Source organism: Leptonychotes weddellii, chromosome 2 (genome assembly GCF_054177405.1).
Source record: "Leptonychotes weddellii isolate Sample4059 chromosome 2, ASM5417740v2, whole genome shotgun sequence".
Classification (NCBI taxonomy): Eukaryota; Metazoa; Chordata; class Mammalia; order Carnivora; family Phocidae; genus Leptonychotes; species Leptonychotes weddellii.
The window spans coordinates 128,854,982-128,867,990 of NC_138370.1; the positions used below are offsets into that span (position 1 = coordinate 128,854,982).

At 34.6% G+C, this 13,009-nt stretch overlaps 1 protein-coding gene across 2 annotated transcripts in view; it reads left to right on the forward strand.

Annotated features, from left to right (window-relative positions):
* Positions 1–13,009, forward strand: part of UBA6 (ubiquitin like modifier activating enzyme 6) — an 84,533-nt gene that overhangs the window by 1,410 nt on the left and 70,114 nt on the right. For both annotated transcript variants that reach the window (XM_081812321.1, XM_081812322.1), the window contains exon 2: positions 2,308–2,370. In XM_081812321.1, the coding sequence (XP_081668447.1) occupies positions 2,308–2,370 (63 nt within the window). The remainder of the gene's footprint in view (positions 1–2,307; positions 2,371–13,009) is intronic.

The window sequence follows — 13,009 nt, forward strand, 5'->3', positions numbered from 1 at the left end:
CACTTAGCTAGAAGCTGATAATATTTTGATTAACTCTATTTACAGATCTTTTGGCTTATATATCAATACCAGGCTTAGAAAATTGAATTCCAAGACCTAAATTTCGTGCTTTCACATTATTTTTAGAATCCTATAATTGACAATTAGAGCTTCCCAGTACATGGAATGGATTGTACTTTTGCCAAGATGATATTGATCTTAGCTGTCACTGTGTCTCAGGCCAAAGTGCCCCACCTCTGCCTGGGAACCATTTCTGTTTCCCAGTGTTTATCCTATTTTCATTTTCATTTCATTTTTGTATGCCATGCTGTGAAAAAATTGAGCTATGGTAAATGATACATCACTATAAGTATATTTTATCATGCTAGTATGCTGCTTTTTAAAAATTTTTTTTAATTTCCTTAAGTAATCTCTACACCCATCATGGGGCTCAAATTCATAACCCTGAGATCAAGAGTCGCACGATCTACCAACTGAACTAGTCTGGCGCGCCCCACCCCCTTTTTTTTAATTTTTAAAATTCATCCAACAGATATTTGAGTGCTTTCTTTATGCCTACAGTGAGAGGCAGTAGGCAGTAGAGCATGGTGATCAAGAGCTAGACTGTTTAGGTTCAGATTCTGGCTCTACCATTTACCTACTCTAGAACCTTGGGCAGCTTATTTAAATTAACTTCTGTGAGCCTGTTTGTTTTCCTCTGTTCAGTGGAGTTGGTAATAGTGCCTGTCTCATTAAGTTGTAAGGGTTAACAGAGTTAGTACATCTAAAGCACTTAAAGCAATGTATGACACAGTGTTTGCTCTTAAATTATTAAGGGGTATTTGGAATTCTTAGCAGATCATATATTCTCTTGGGGAAGGCAAACAATAAACAATTAGTGATAAGTACTTTGAAGAAAATACAGCAGTTAATGAGTTAGGGAGTGACCTAAGGAGAAGACACATTTCATTGAAAGGCTGATCTAGAGTGGTCTATGTAATATTGTGAGGCAATATTTTAATTGAGACTTAAATGATAAGAGTCAGCTATTCAGAGATCTAAAGGAGGAACATTTCCAAGCAGAGGGAATAGCAAGTGTAAAAACTGAAGTGATAGCATGCTTGGCTTTTTGAGGAACAGCAAGTAGGCCAGTGTGGATGAAGATGGTAAGAGGGAAAGTAGTGGGAGTTGTGATTGAAGAGGTAGTTGGGAGATAGAACACCTAAGCCCTCTTGAGCATGGTAAAGTGTTTAATTTTTTTTAAAAGATTTTATTTATTTAAGAGAGAGAGAGGGAGCGGGGTGGGGGAGGGGCAAAGGGAGAGGTAGAAGCAGACTCCCTGCTGAGCTGGGAGCCTGCTCCTGTCAGCCTGCTCTCTAGGCCCTATCCCAGGACCCTGAGATCATGACCTGAGCCAAAAAGGCAGATGCTTAACCAGCTGAGCCACCCAGGCGCCCCAGGTGTTTAAATTTTATTCAAAGAGTAAAGGATATTTACTGAAGGATAGTTCTAAGTTGAAGAATATCTGACTGCATTCTAAAAAATTTAGGCTGTAAAATAGAAAATAAACTGAAGGGGGAGGGCAATAGTAGCACCAGAGAGACTAGTTAGGAGGGCTTTGAAATAGTTCAGATGAAATACGATAATGGTTTGACCTGAGGCTGTCCTAGCACACAGATGGAGAAAATGAGGGAACGAGCTAAGAAGATCTCTAGATTCTGGGCCTGAGCAAGTGAGTAAATGGTGGTGCCAGTGAGTTGGTAAAGACTGGGAAAAAATAGAGTAAGCGGAGAGAATTAAATTCTGTTTTGGGCTTGTTATGTTCGTGAAACCAATTAAACATCAGAAAAGAGAGATTGTTCTAGCAGATGTGGAAAATTTGGATGTCAGAAGAGAGATCAAACATAGAAAAATAAGTTTAGATATCATCAGTATATGGTAAATTCCATGTGTATTAGATTAGAGAGAGTATGTATATTAGAGAAGTTGTATGGGGCACTCCAACAAAATTGCTAAAATACAGATCCATCAGAATATACGTGAAACAACATCTGATAACACCTAAGAATAAAACTGTAGGCTGTAATCTTAAAATACACACAGAGTAGGCAGTCAGTGAATTTAATTTTGACCTATTTTTAAAATGGAAATAAAGGGGTGGAAAATAAAATATATATCTGGTTTGTAAAATCCCCTTTAGTAACTGCCATGTATAATTGAATATTAGATTATAGAATGTGAATATTGAATACCATACTGCATATTAGACTATAGAATATGAATAACCATACTTGCCCTTATAAGTTGTGTTGTTGTTTTTTTTTCCAGTACAAATACAAATTTGCCCATTGTATCAGCAGAATCTGTGGAGATTGATGATGCATTATACAGGTGAGAACCTTATGGAAACTGAAACTTACTTTACTCATTTATTGTTCTGAAGTAATGGAATACTGTATTTGAAAATACCATTAGGCCTATGCAGAGTTTTGTAAATACATTCTAAGAGTTCCTCTGAGATTAAAATTGGGGTTTTCTCTGATTTTTTTTTTTTTTCTGTAATCTGAAAGCTTGAGTAATATTTAAATCTCAGTTGCTTTAGGTTTAGGTGATATGGCTAAGAATGATTTTGTTACCCACTATAAAATATTCCTCTTGTTTTTGGACAGGAGTACATGTTTATGTTCTTGATAGTGCAGGAGTCTCATGAAAAACAGTCCATTTCGCCTCAGTTATACGGTAACATCTAGAGAATATATTTATTTCAGCGTAATCTCATTAACAACATTGCATGTTTGCACTATAAAGACAGCAAGGAAGTATCATGTGGTTGAAGATGATTTGAATGGAATTTAGTGAGTTTCTTTTTTACTGTATCTTTTCATGAAATCAAAATATTTTTATTAGAATTAAAGAGAAATTAAAAATATATGTATTGCTAGCACCTTTTTTTTTTTCTAAGTTATTGATTTATTTGTTTAAGTAACCTCTACATCCAACATGTGACTTGAACTCAGGACCCCAAGATCAAGAGTCGCATGTTCTTCCAACTGAACCATCCAGGTGCCCCTATATTGCTATCACTTCTAAGACATTTTTTTAATACCTCAAGTTGTTTGTATGGATAGTATAATCTCAGTTTTAAAGTTTTTAGATTTCCTCTTTCTATAATTATGAAAAATAGATTTTATGTAGATAGAATTTGGAATAATGGGCTATTTATTTTGAATTCTTCTTTATATTTTGTGTGGGATGCAGAGTCAATCTTGAGCATTTTAGGATGAGCTGAATCAACCTAATAGGTTGATTTCAATTACTGTTTTGTGCTGTACACTTGGAAAAAGAGATAAAAGATTAAACTTAATTTTGCTTTGTGAAAATTTTTACCATATGGTTTCCTGATTATAAATATACTTTAGAAATCACCTTAAGTTTGGACTCTTAATCTATAATTATGATGTTCTTAACGTCCTTTTGATCATATTCTTGGGATAACAAATGGCAGCTTCTTGGAGTAGCATTGGCTAATTTTATTCATTGTTTAGTTACAATCCTTATGAAACTTTTTTATATCCCTCCAACCCTGTAATGGCTGATTAATGATCATAATTTTCAGTAAACCAGAGATTAAATTTTCCATTTGCAATGTTGCATAAGTAGGGCTGCAGTTTGCTTGAGTGAAAAATATAGAATATAGTAGTTTATATATTTTTTTTTTTTTTTTTAAGATTTTATTTATTTATTTGAGAGAGAGAGAATGAGAAAGAGAGCACGAGAGGGGGGAGGATCAGAGGGAGAAACAGACTCCCCGCCGAGCAGGGAGCCCGACGCGGGACTCGATCCCGGGACTCCAGGATCACGACCTGAGCCGAAGGCAGTCGCTTAACCAACTGAGCCACCCAGGCGCCCAGAATATAGTAGTTTATATACGATCAGGTATTGCTGGATCATAAAGTAGTTCTATTTTTAATTTTTGGGGGAACCTCCATACTGTTTTCCATAGCAGCTAGACCATTTTACATTCTTACCAACAGTGCACAAGGATTCCATTTTCTCCATAGTCTTACCTTTTTATTTTCTGGCATATTGTTTTTTATAATGGCCATCCAAACTGGTGTCAGGTGATATCTCATTGTGGTTTTGCATTTCCTTGACAATTAGTGATGTAGAGCACCTTTTCATACCTGTTGGCCATTTGTGTCTTTGGAGAAATGTCTGTTCTAGTCCTGGCTCATTTTTCAATCATATTTCTTGGGGGGGTTTTGCTATTGAGTTGTAGTTCCATATATAATTAGGATATTAACTTCTTATCAGATACATGGTTTGCAAATATTCTCTCTCATTCTGTAGTTTGCCTTTTCACTTCATTGACTGTCTCCTTTGCTGCGAGTTTGAGGTGGTCCCACTTGTCTACTTTTGCTTTTATTGCCTGTGCTTTTGGTATCATATCCAGGAAATTCTTGCCAAGACCAATGTTAAGAAACTTTTCCCCTATGTTTTCTTCATAAGTTTTATAGTTTGGGGTATTAAATTTAAGTCTTTAATCCATTTTGAGTTGATTTTATATGTGGTTTAAGGTAAAGGTCCAGTTTCATCTTTTCCATGCAGAAATCCAGTTTTGCCAATACCATGTTTTAGCCCCAACTTTCCTTTTCCTCTAACTACACTGACCATACTAGACTACTTTCTTACCAAACACAGTTTATGCTTTTCCACTTAATTGTCTTTTCCTTGGTTGCCCTTTTGTGCCTTAACAGCACTCAACACCATTGGATCCCTTTTCCTGCCTCCCTCTTCCCCATTCCCAAGCTTAATTAAATGCTACCAAATCTACTCAGTAACCTAAGCTAGAAACCTTGGTATCATCTTAGATTATTCCCTGTCATCCTCCAAATTCAATTTTTTAAAAATCCTTTTAGTTCTTTCTAAACAAATCTTAATTCCAACTCTGATTCTCTCTCCCTGCATTCAGCATCTCTCAGTTGAACTACTATAATAGTCTCTTATGTGATCTCTTTAGACCTAATGAATCTCTAATCCACCTTCCATACTTTATTCAAAGTGATATTTTTCAAATTTACTTAAAAAGCCCCGGCTTCTCTGTTTAAAATACTTATATGGTTCCCTATCATTTACATTTGTGAAGCCAAACTGTATAGTATGCATTTAAGTCTCCTTTTCTGTACAACATAACAGTAGCTGAGAGGATAATCTTTGGTATGAGATCTGAATTTGAATTATCCTTCATCATTTAAGAGTGTATGATCTTAAGTTACTTAACCTCTTAAGTCTAATTTTTCTTTCATTCATTTATTTTTTCATACATTCATCCATTCAACAAATATTTAAGGAGAAACATGTATACAGATTGCAAATTAATCATGAAGAATAGTGCCTAGGAGCTCAATAATTTCTAGTTACTATTTACTGCTTACCGTGAGTTATGGCCATATCTTTCTTTTTAGTCACCATGTCACTCCTTACTACTTTACCCTTTAACATCCTGTTCTTTAGCTTTGTCGAACTATATGTATACATTGTCAGAGTCTAGGATTTGATATTACCCTACTTAAAACTTAAAAGCTAACCTATTATTGTTTAGTGAATGCTGACAGAAGATGTTAAACTTCAGAGTCAGAGACAAAGGACTTCATTACTTACAATACAGAAATTAGCATGCCTATTAGGATGGTGGAGGTTCCCCTTGCTCCCAAGTCCCATAGGGGCAATGCCATGGGCCCAGATGGATTCTTTGTAGGTAATGCATTTACATCACAGCTAAAATACACTGCATTTGGGGGACCCACCATTTTATGTCAAACAGTAAGCAAGCCTGCTCTTTGTCTTGGAGAAAGACTGACCTCATCCCTCAATTTTATGTGCTGCAAACATGACAGTCCGGTCCTTGCCTGCTAGGCATATCTAGAGAAACATGGAATGTGAACGACCCATGAAGGAGTGTCTTCCAACATAAAAACATGTTTTTTTCACTGTTATTGAGGTGTAACTGATGTATAATAAACTGTACATATTTAAGGTATACAATTTGATGTGTTTTGACATAATGTATATATTAATGAAATCACCATAGTAATATAGATAATGAATATATCCATCACACCCGGACATTTTCTTTGTGCCCCTTTGTAATCCTCCTCCCTTCTCTCTCCATCTATCTACCATTTCCCCAGGCAACCACTGATCAGCTTTTTGTCACTGTAGAGTACTTTGCATTTTCTAGAATTTTATATAAATGGAATTGTACAGTATGTACATATTTTGGGGGGAGAGGGTCTGGCTTCTTTCACTAAGCATAATGATTTTGAAATTCATCTGTATTGTCTTATCAGTAATTTGTTCCTTTTTATTGCTGAGTTGTATTCTAACATATGGATATACTACAATTTATTTAACCATTTTTAAAAATTTTTTTATTTAAATTCAATTTAACATATACTGTATTATTAGTTTCAGAGGTAGAATTCAGTGATTCATCAGTTGCATACAATACCCAGTGCTCATTATTTCAAGTGCCCTCCTTCATGTCCATCACCCAGTTACCCCATCCCCCTACCCATCTCCCCTCCAGCAATCCTCAGTTTGTTCCCTATAGTTAAGAGTCTCTTATGGTTTGCCACCCTCTCTGTTTTTCTTATTTTTCCTTCCCTTAACTGTTGATAAGCATTTGGGTTGTTTCCAGGTTTGCGTTATTACAAATAAGGCTGCTATGAGAATTTATATACAAGTTTTAGGGTCAACATATGTTTTCATTCACTCTTTGATAAACACCTCAAAGTAAATGTCTGGGATGTATGGTAAGTGTATTTTTTTAACTTTTTAAGAAATGCCAAGCTGTTTTCCAAAGTGGTTGTACCATTTTACATTTCTGCCAGTAGTGTATGAGAGTTTGAGTTCCCCCACATGTTTACTCACCACCTGAAATGGTCAGGTCTTTTTTAATTTTAGGCATTCTAGTATGTGTATAGTAGTATTACATTGTGGTTTTAATTTGTATTTCCATATGACTAACGATCGTGGGCATCTTTTCATGAGCCTATTTGCTACCTATCTTTAGGGAAATATCTATAAATCTTTTGCTTCTCTTTTTTTTTATTAGCTTGTCTATCTTAATGAGTTTTTTATATACTATATATATCATGTCCTTTGTGTTATATATGGTTGCAAATATTTTCTCCTACTAGTTTGTGGCTTGTCTTTTACTTTTCATAACAATGTCTTTGGCAGAGCAAAATTTTAAATTCTGATAGGACGCAATTGATGTATTTTTGGTCCTGCTTTTTAAATATTTGCAAAACTCAAGGATACTTAAGATTTTCTCTGATGTTATCTTCTTAAAGTTTCATAGTATTAACTCTTAAACTTAAGTCTATGATCCGTTTTAAGTTAATTTTTTTATAATGTGAGGTGAAGGTCAGAGTTTTATTTTTTTCCATATAGCACTAATGTTTTAGCACCCCAGTTGAAGATTATCCATCCTCTTTGAATTCCTTGGGTCTCTGTCTTTGGCAGAATTCAATAGAGTATATATCTGTTGATTTATTTCTGGAATCTTCTTTTTCAGTAATCTCTGTGTTTCACTTTACAACAACATCACACACTGCCTTGCTTACTATAGCCCTGTCATAAATCTTGGAATCTGGGAGTGTAATTCCTCCAACTTTGATCTTCTTTAGCAGAGTTGGTTTGGGTCTTCTGTGTCCTTTGAACTTCCACATACATTTGAGAATCAGCTTGTTGATTCTTCAAAAAGAATCCTACTGGAATTTTGTTTGCGTTTGTGTTGAATCTGTAGTTCAATTTTGGGAATGTCAACATTTTGGCAGTATTGAATTTAAGATCCATTAATAAACACCGTATGTCTGTCAATTTATTTCTTTAGTGTCTCCTAGTAGTGTTATATAATTAACAGTGCAGAGATCTTGCGCAGCTTTTATCAAATTTATCCCTAAGTAATTTGCATTTTTATACTATTGTAAATGGTCATTTTTAAATTTCAATTACCAGTTATTCATTATTCTTAAATTCAAGCTCAATTGATTTTTGAATAATTATTCTTATCCAGCAAGCCTGCTAAACTTACCCCCAAGTTCTAGTAAATTTTTTCGTAAACTCCATAGGATTTTCTAACAGACATTTTGTTTGAAAATAAAGAAATTTTACTTCCTCCTTTCCATTGTAGATGCCTTTTAATTCTTTGTCTTATCACAATGGTTGGAACATCCAATACAGTGTTAAGTGGAGGTGGTAAAGGTGAACAGCCTCACTTTGTTCTTGATGTTCATTGGAAAACATTCATTCTTCCATGGTGGAGTATGTTGTTAGCTGTAGGTTTTTCATAGATGTCCTTTATTAGGCTGAAGAAATTTCCTTTTGTTCTGGTTTGCTTAGAGTTTTGTTTTGGATTTTGTTTTTTTTTTTTTTTTTAAGTCAGAAATGGGTATCGAGTTTGTCAAATACTTTTACTTCATTCATTGAGGTGATTATATGGATTTTCTTTTAGTCTTTTAATGTAGTGAATTATAATGATGGCTTTTAGATTATGATATGACCCTTGCATTCCAGTTCTAGGATGAAACCCATTTGGTCATGATGTACTTTAAATATATGTATAAAAATTTTGTTAAGAATCTTTGCAACTGGTTATCTAAAACTGGTGAATCACTGAACTCTAGCTCTGAAACTGATAATACTCTATATGTTAATTAGTTGAACTTAAAAAATGGAAAAAAAAATTTTGCATCTGTATATGTGAGGGATACTGTTGTGGAGTATTTTTTAATTCAATGATTTTGTGTTTTGATATCAGGGTAATGCTGATCTCATAGAATGAGCTGAGTATTTCTTCAAATTTCTAGAAAGTATGTGCAAAATTGGTATTATTTCTTCCTTAAATTTTTGGTAGAAATAACAATGGAGTTTGGAGTTTTCTTTGTGGGAAAGTTTTTAACTACAAATATAACATCTAATAGACATGGTAACATTCAGGTAATATACAGTTGACCCTTAGCATAGGTTTAAACTGCTCAGGTCCTTGTGGATGTTTTTCAGTCAATATATTGGAAATTTTTTTGAAAATTTACAACAGTTTGAAAAAATTTAAACCACACAGGCTAGAAATACTTAAAAATTAACAAAAAGGTATGTCATTAATGTATAAAATATATGTAGAGACTAGTCTGTATTATGATTTACTACCATAAAATACACACAAACCTATTATTTAAAAAATTTATCAAAACTTATACACACAAACAGAGAATATACATGGTGCCATTTGTAGTCAAAAGAAAGGTAAACCAACATAAAAATGCAGTATTAAATCATAACTGCATAACTAATATAACACTGTATGTTAACTAATGGGAATTAAAATAAAAACTTAAAAAATTATGACTACATAAAATTAACTGTAGTGCATACTGTACTAGTGTAATAATTTTGTAGCCACCTCCTATTGCTATTGTGGTAAGCTCAAGTGTTGGCGAGGATCCCCTTAAAACACCATGTGATGCTAATCATCTTAGTGTGCACAGTTTCTCTCTTCAGTAAATTGTGTATCAGTAAAAAGTGATCTCATGGTTCTCACATATTTTTCATTGTGTTTAGTGGAATACTGTAAACCTTGAATAACACTATGGGTCCCATACAGAGTGTCACTAATGATGCTGGAAGCACTCCCTAGAAGTAGAGAAAAGTCATGACATTACAAGAAAAAGTTGAACTACCTGATATGTACCATAGATTGAGGTCTGCAGCTGTGGTTGCCTGCCATTTCAAGATAAATAAATGCAACATAAGGACCATTGTTAAAAAGGAAAGAGAGAGAAAGAGAAAGAAAGAAAGGGAAGAGGGAAGGGAAAGAGTTAGTGAAGCTGAAGCTGCAGGTCCACCAGCAGGCACAAAAACCTTGTACTTTTTGCAAAATACCTTTTTATCTTGTATTGAAAATGCAGCTTTTATGTGGATATGAGAGTTGCTCTAAGAAAAACATGCATATACACTTTAATATGATTTGAGAAAAAGCAAAGTCATAAGACAACTTAAAGCAAAAAGAAGGTGAAGGATCTAAAGCTGGAGAACTTAATGCCAGCAAAGGATGGTTTGATAATTTAGAAAGAGACTTGGCTTAAAAAATGTCAAGGTAACAGGAGAAGCACTTGCTGAACAAGAGGCAGCAGTTGAGTTCCAGAAAGCCTTTCAGAAAATCATTGTGGAGAAAGAATATCTACCTAAACGCAGATGAAAGTGTCCTATTCTGGAAAAAAAAAAATAATGCCACAAGGAACATTTATTAGTAAGGAAGAGAAACAAGCACCAGGATTTAAGGCAGGAAGGGATAGGCTAACTCAGCTATTTTATGCAGATGCAGTTGGGTTTATGATTAGCACTGCCCTTACCTATAAAGCTGCTAACCCCCCTCTCCACCCTTGAGCCTTAAAGCAAAAAGGTAAACACCAGCCACTAGTCTTTTGGTTGTACAACAAGAAGGCCTGGACGTAAAACTCTTTAGCCTGAATTGGTTCCATCGATGTTTTGTCCCTGAAGTTAGGAAGTACCTTGCCAGTAAGGGACTGTCTTTTGATATTGGACAATGCTGTTGGCCACCCAGAACCCTATGAGTTCAATACGAAAGGCATCAAAGTGGTTTACTTGCCCCCAAATACAACATCTCTAATTCAGCCTCTAGATCGGGGTGGGGGGGAGGGGTCATAAGACCTTTAAGGCTCATTACACATGGTACTCTATTGAAAGGATTGTTAATGCCATGGGCTAGAAACCCAATAGAGAGAACATCTGGGGAAGGATTACAGCATTGAAGATACCATTATTATAGAAAATGCCAGGAAAGCATTCAGGCCCAGAACAGTAAATTCCTACTGGAGAAAGCTGTGTGTAGATGTTGTACATGACTTCACAGGATTTATGACAGAGCGAATCAAGGAAATTAGGAAAGAGATTGTAGATATGGTAAAAAAAAAAAAGGGGGGGGCAGGTGATGGGTTTCAAGATACGGATTTTGGAGAAATTCAAGAGCTAATAGACACCATACCAGAGGAATTAACAGAAAATGACTTGATGGAAATGAGTACTTCCAAAACAGTGCCAGGTGATGTGGAAGAAGATGAAGAAGCACTGCAAGAAAACCGATTGACATTTGACAATGTGGCAGAAGAGTTCTGTTTATTTAAGACTGCTTTTGACTTCTTGTATGACATGGACTCAATCTGTGATACGGGCACTGAAACTAAAGCAAATTGTGGGAGAAGGATTGGTACCATATAAAAACAAATTTAGAGAAATTAAAAAGTAAAAAACAGACAAATCATGATGTATTTCCATAAAGTTATACTGAATGTGCTTGTATCTCTTGCCTACCCTTTTCCCTCCTCCACTTCTTCTACCTCTGCTACCCTGAGGCAGCAAGACCACCCCTCCTACTCCTCCTCCTATTCAGTATGAAGGTAATGAGAATGAAGACCCTTATGATCTGCTTCTACTTAATGAATAGTAAATGATCACCATGCTGTACAGTTAATAAACTGATCTGTTGTATGTGTGTGTGTGTCTTTATATGAAAAACTATTAACTGTACAGAAAGAACTGAATGAGGCATTTTTGTCATCATCATCATCTAAGTATTCATTGTGTAGAATATCATGTACAAAACTCAGAAGTGGCTAGCCTATCCTTACATAGGCATAAAGTGAATATGTAATACAAAATTAATGTGTTATCTTACTGTTTCATATCTTTGCCTTCAAAGAATTGCATTACTCTATACAGTATGACCCCCTCTCTCTCATCATTGGAGAAACTGCTTATCAGCTTCTCAATACAAGTAAGTGGGTTTTTTAGAAAATGTAACAATGTTTCCAATACCGTCTAGATGTATGACTACAGTAATACATGCCATAAAAATTTTGTAAAGATTTTCTCATTAGTACATAAGCTAGGCTACCATGAAGCAATTGAATCAGTTATGCTAGGCTACCAAAAGCAATCCTATTGCTGCTGCTTTGTTTTTAATACATGGATTGTTAAACTTATAAATAAATATGGATTCTTTTTCACTTTATCTTTTTACTTTAATGTCTAATGTTAATAATACATATAACATCTACAGTGTTTTGTATCATGTAAGACAACATTGATATAGATACTGACAGATGATTCATCTTATAAGCAGATGATAATTTACTGTATCAATAAATAAGTACAGTACTATAAATGTATTTTCCTTATGATTTTCTTAATAACATTTTCTGTAGCTTACTTCATTGTAGGAATATGGTATATAATACACAGAACATTCAAAAATATGTTAATTGACTGCTTTTGTTACTGGTAAAGCTTCCAATCAACACTAGGCTATTACTAGTTAAGTTTTTGTGAGTCAGAAGTTATGCACAGATTTTTGACTGTGTGGAGGATTGGTACCCGTAACCCCAACATTGTTTAAGAGTCAACTGCCTTTCTCTCTGAGTGAGCTTTGAGAGTTTGTCTCTTTTGGAGAAGATGTTTGTATCTTAGTGGTTGAACTTAGTGGCATAAAATTGCTTGTAATTTTCCCTGAATACCCTTTTTAATGTCTGTAGAATCTGAAATGATGTTCCTTCACTCATTTCTCTCACTGGTAATTTTTCTTTTTTCCTGATCATTCTGGCTAGAGGTTTATTGATTTTATTTTAATCTCAAAGAACCAGCTTTTAGTTTAATTGATTTTCCATATTATTTTTCTGTTTTATATCTCAGTGATTTCCTTTCTTTTTGGGATTTTTCTTCTGCTTACTTTGATATTAATTTGCTTTTCTTTTTTAAGTTTTTTTATTTAAATTCCAGTATAACAGTGTTATATTAATTTAGGTGTACAGTATAGTGATTCAGTAATTCTATACATTATTCAGTGCTCATCAGAATAAGTATACTCTTTAATACCTATCACCTATTTCACCCATCTCCCCACCCCCAACACCCTCCCTCTGGTAACCATCAGTTTGTTCTCTATAGT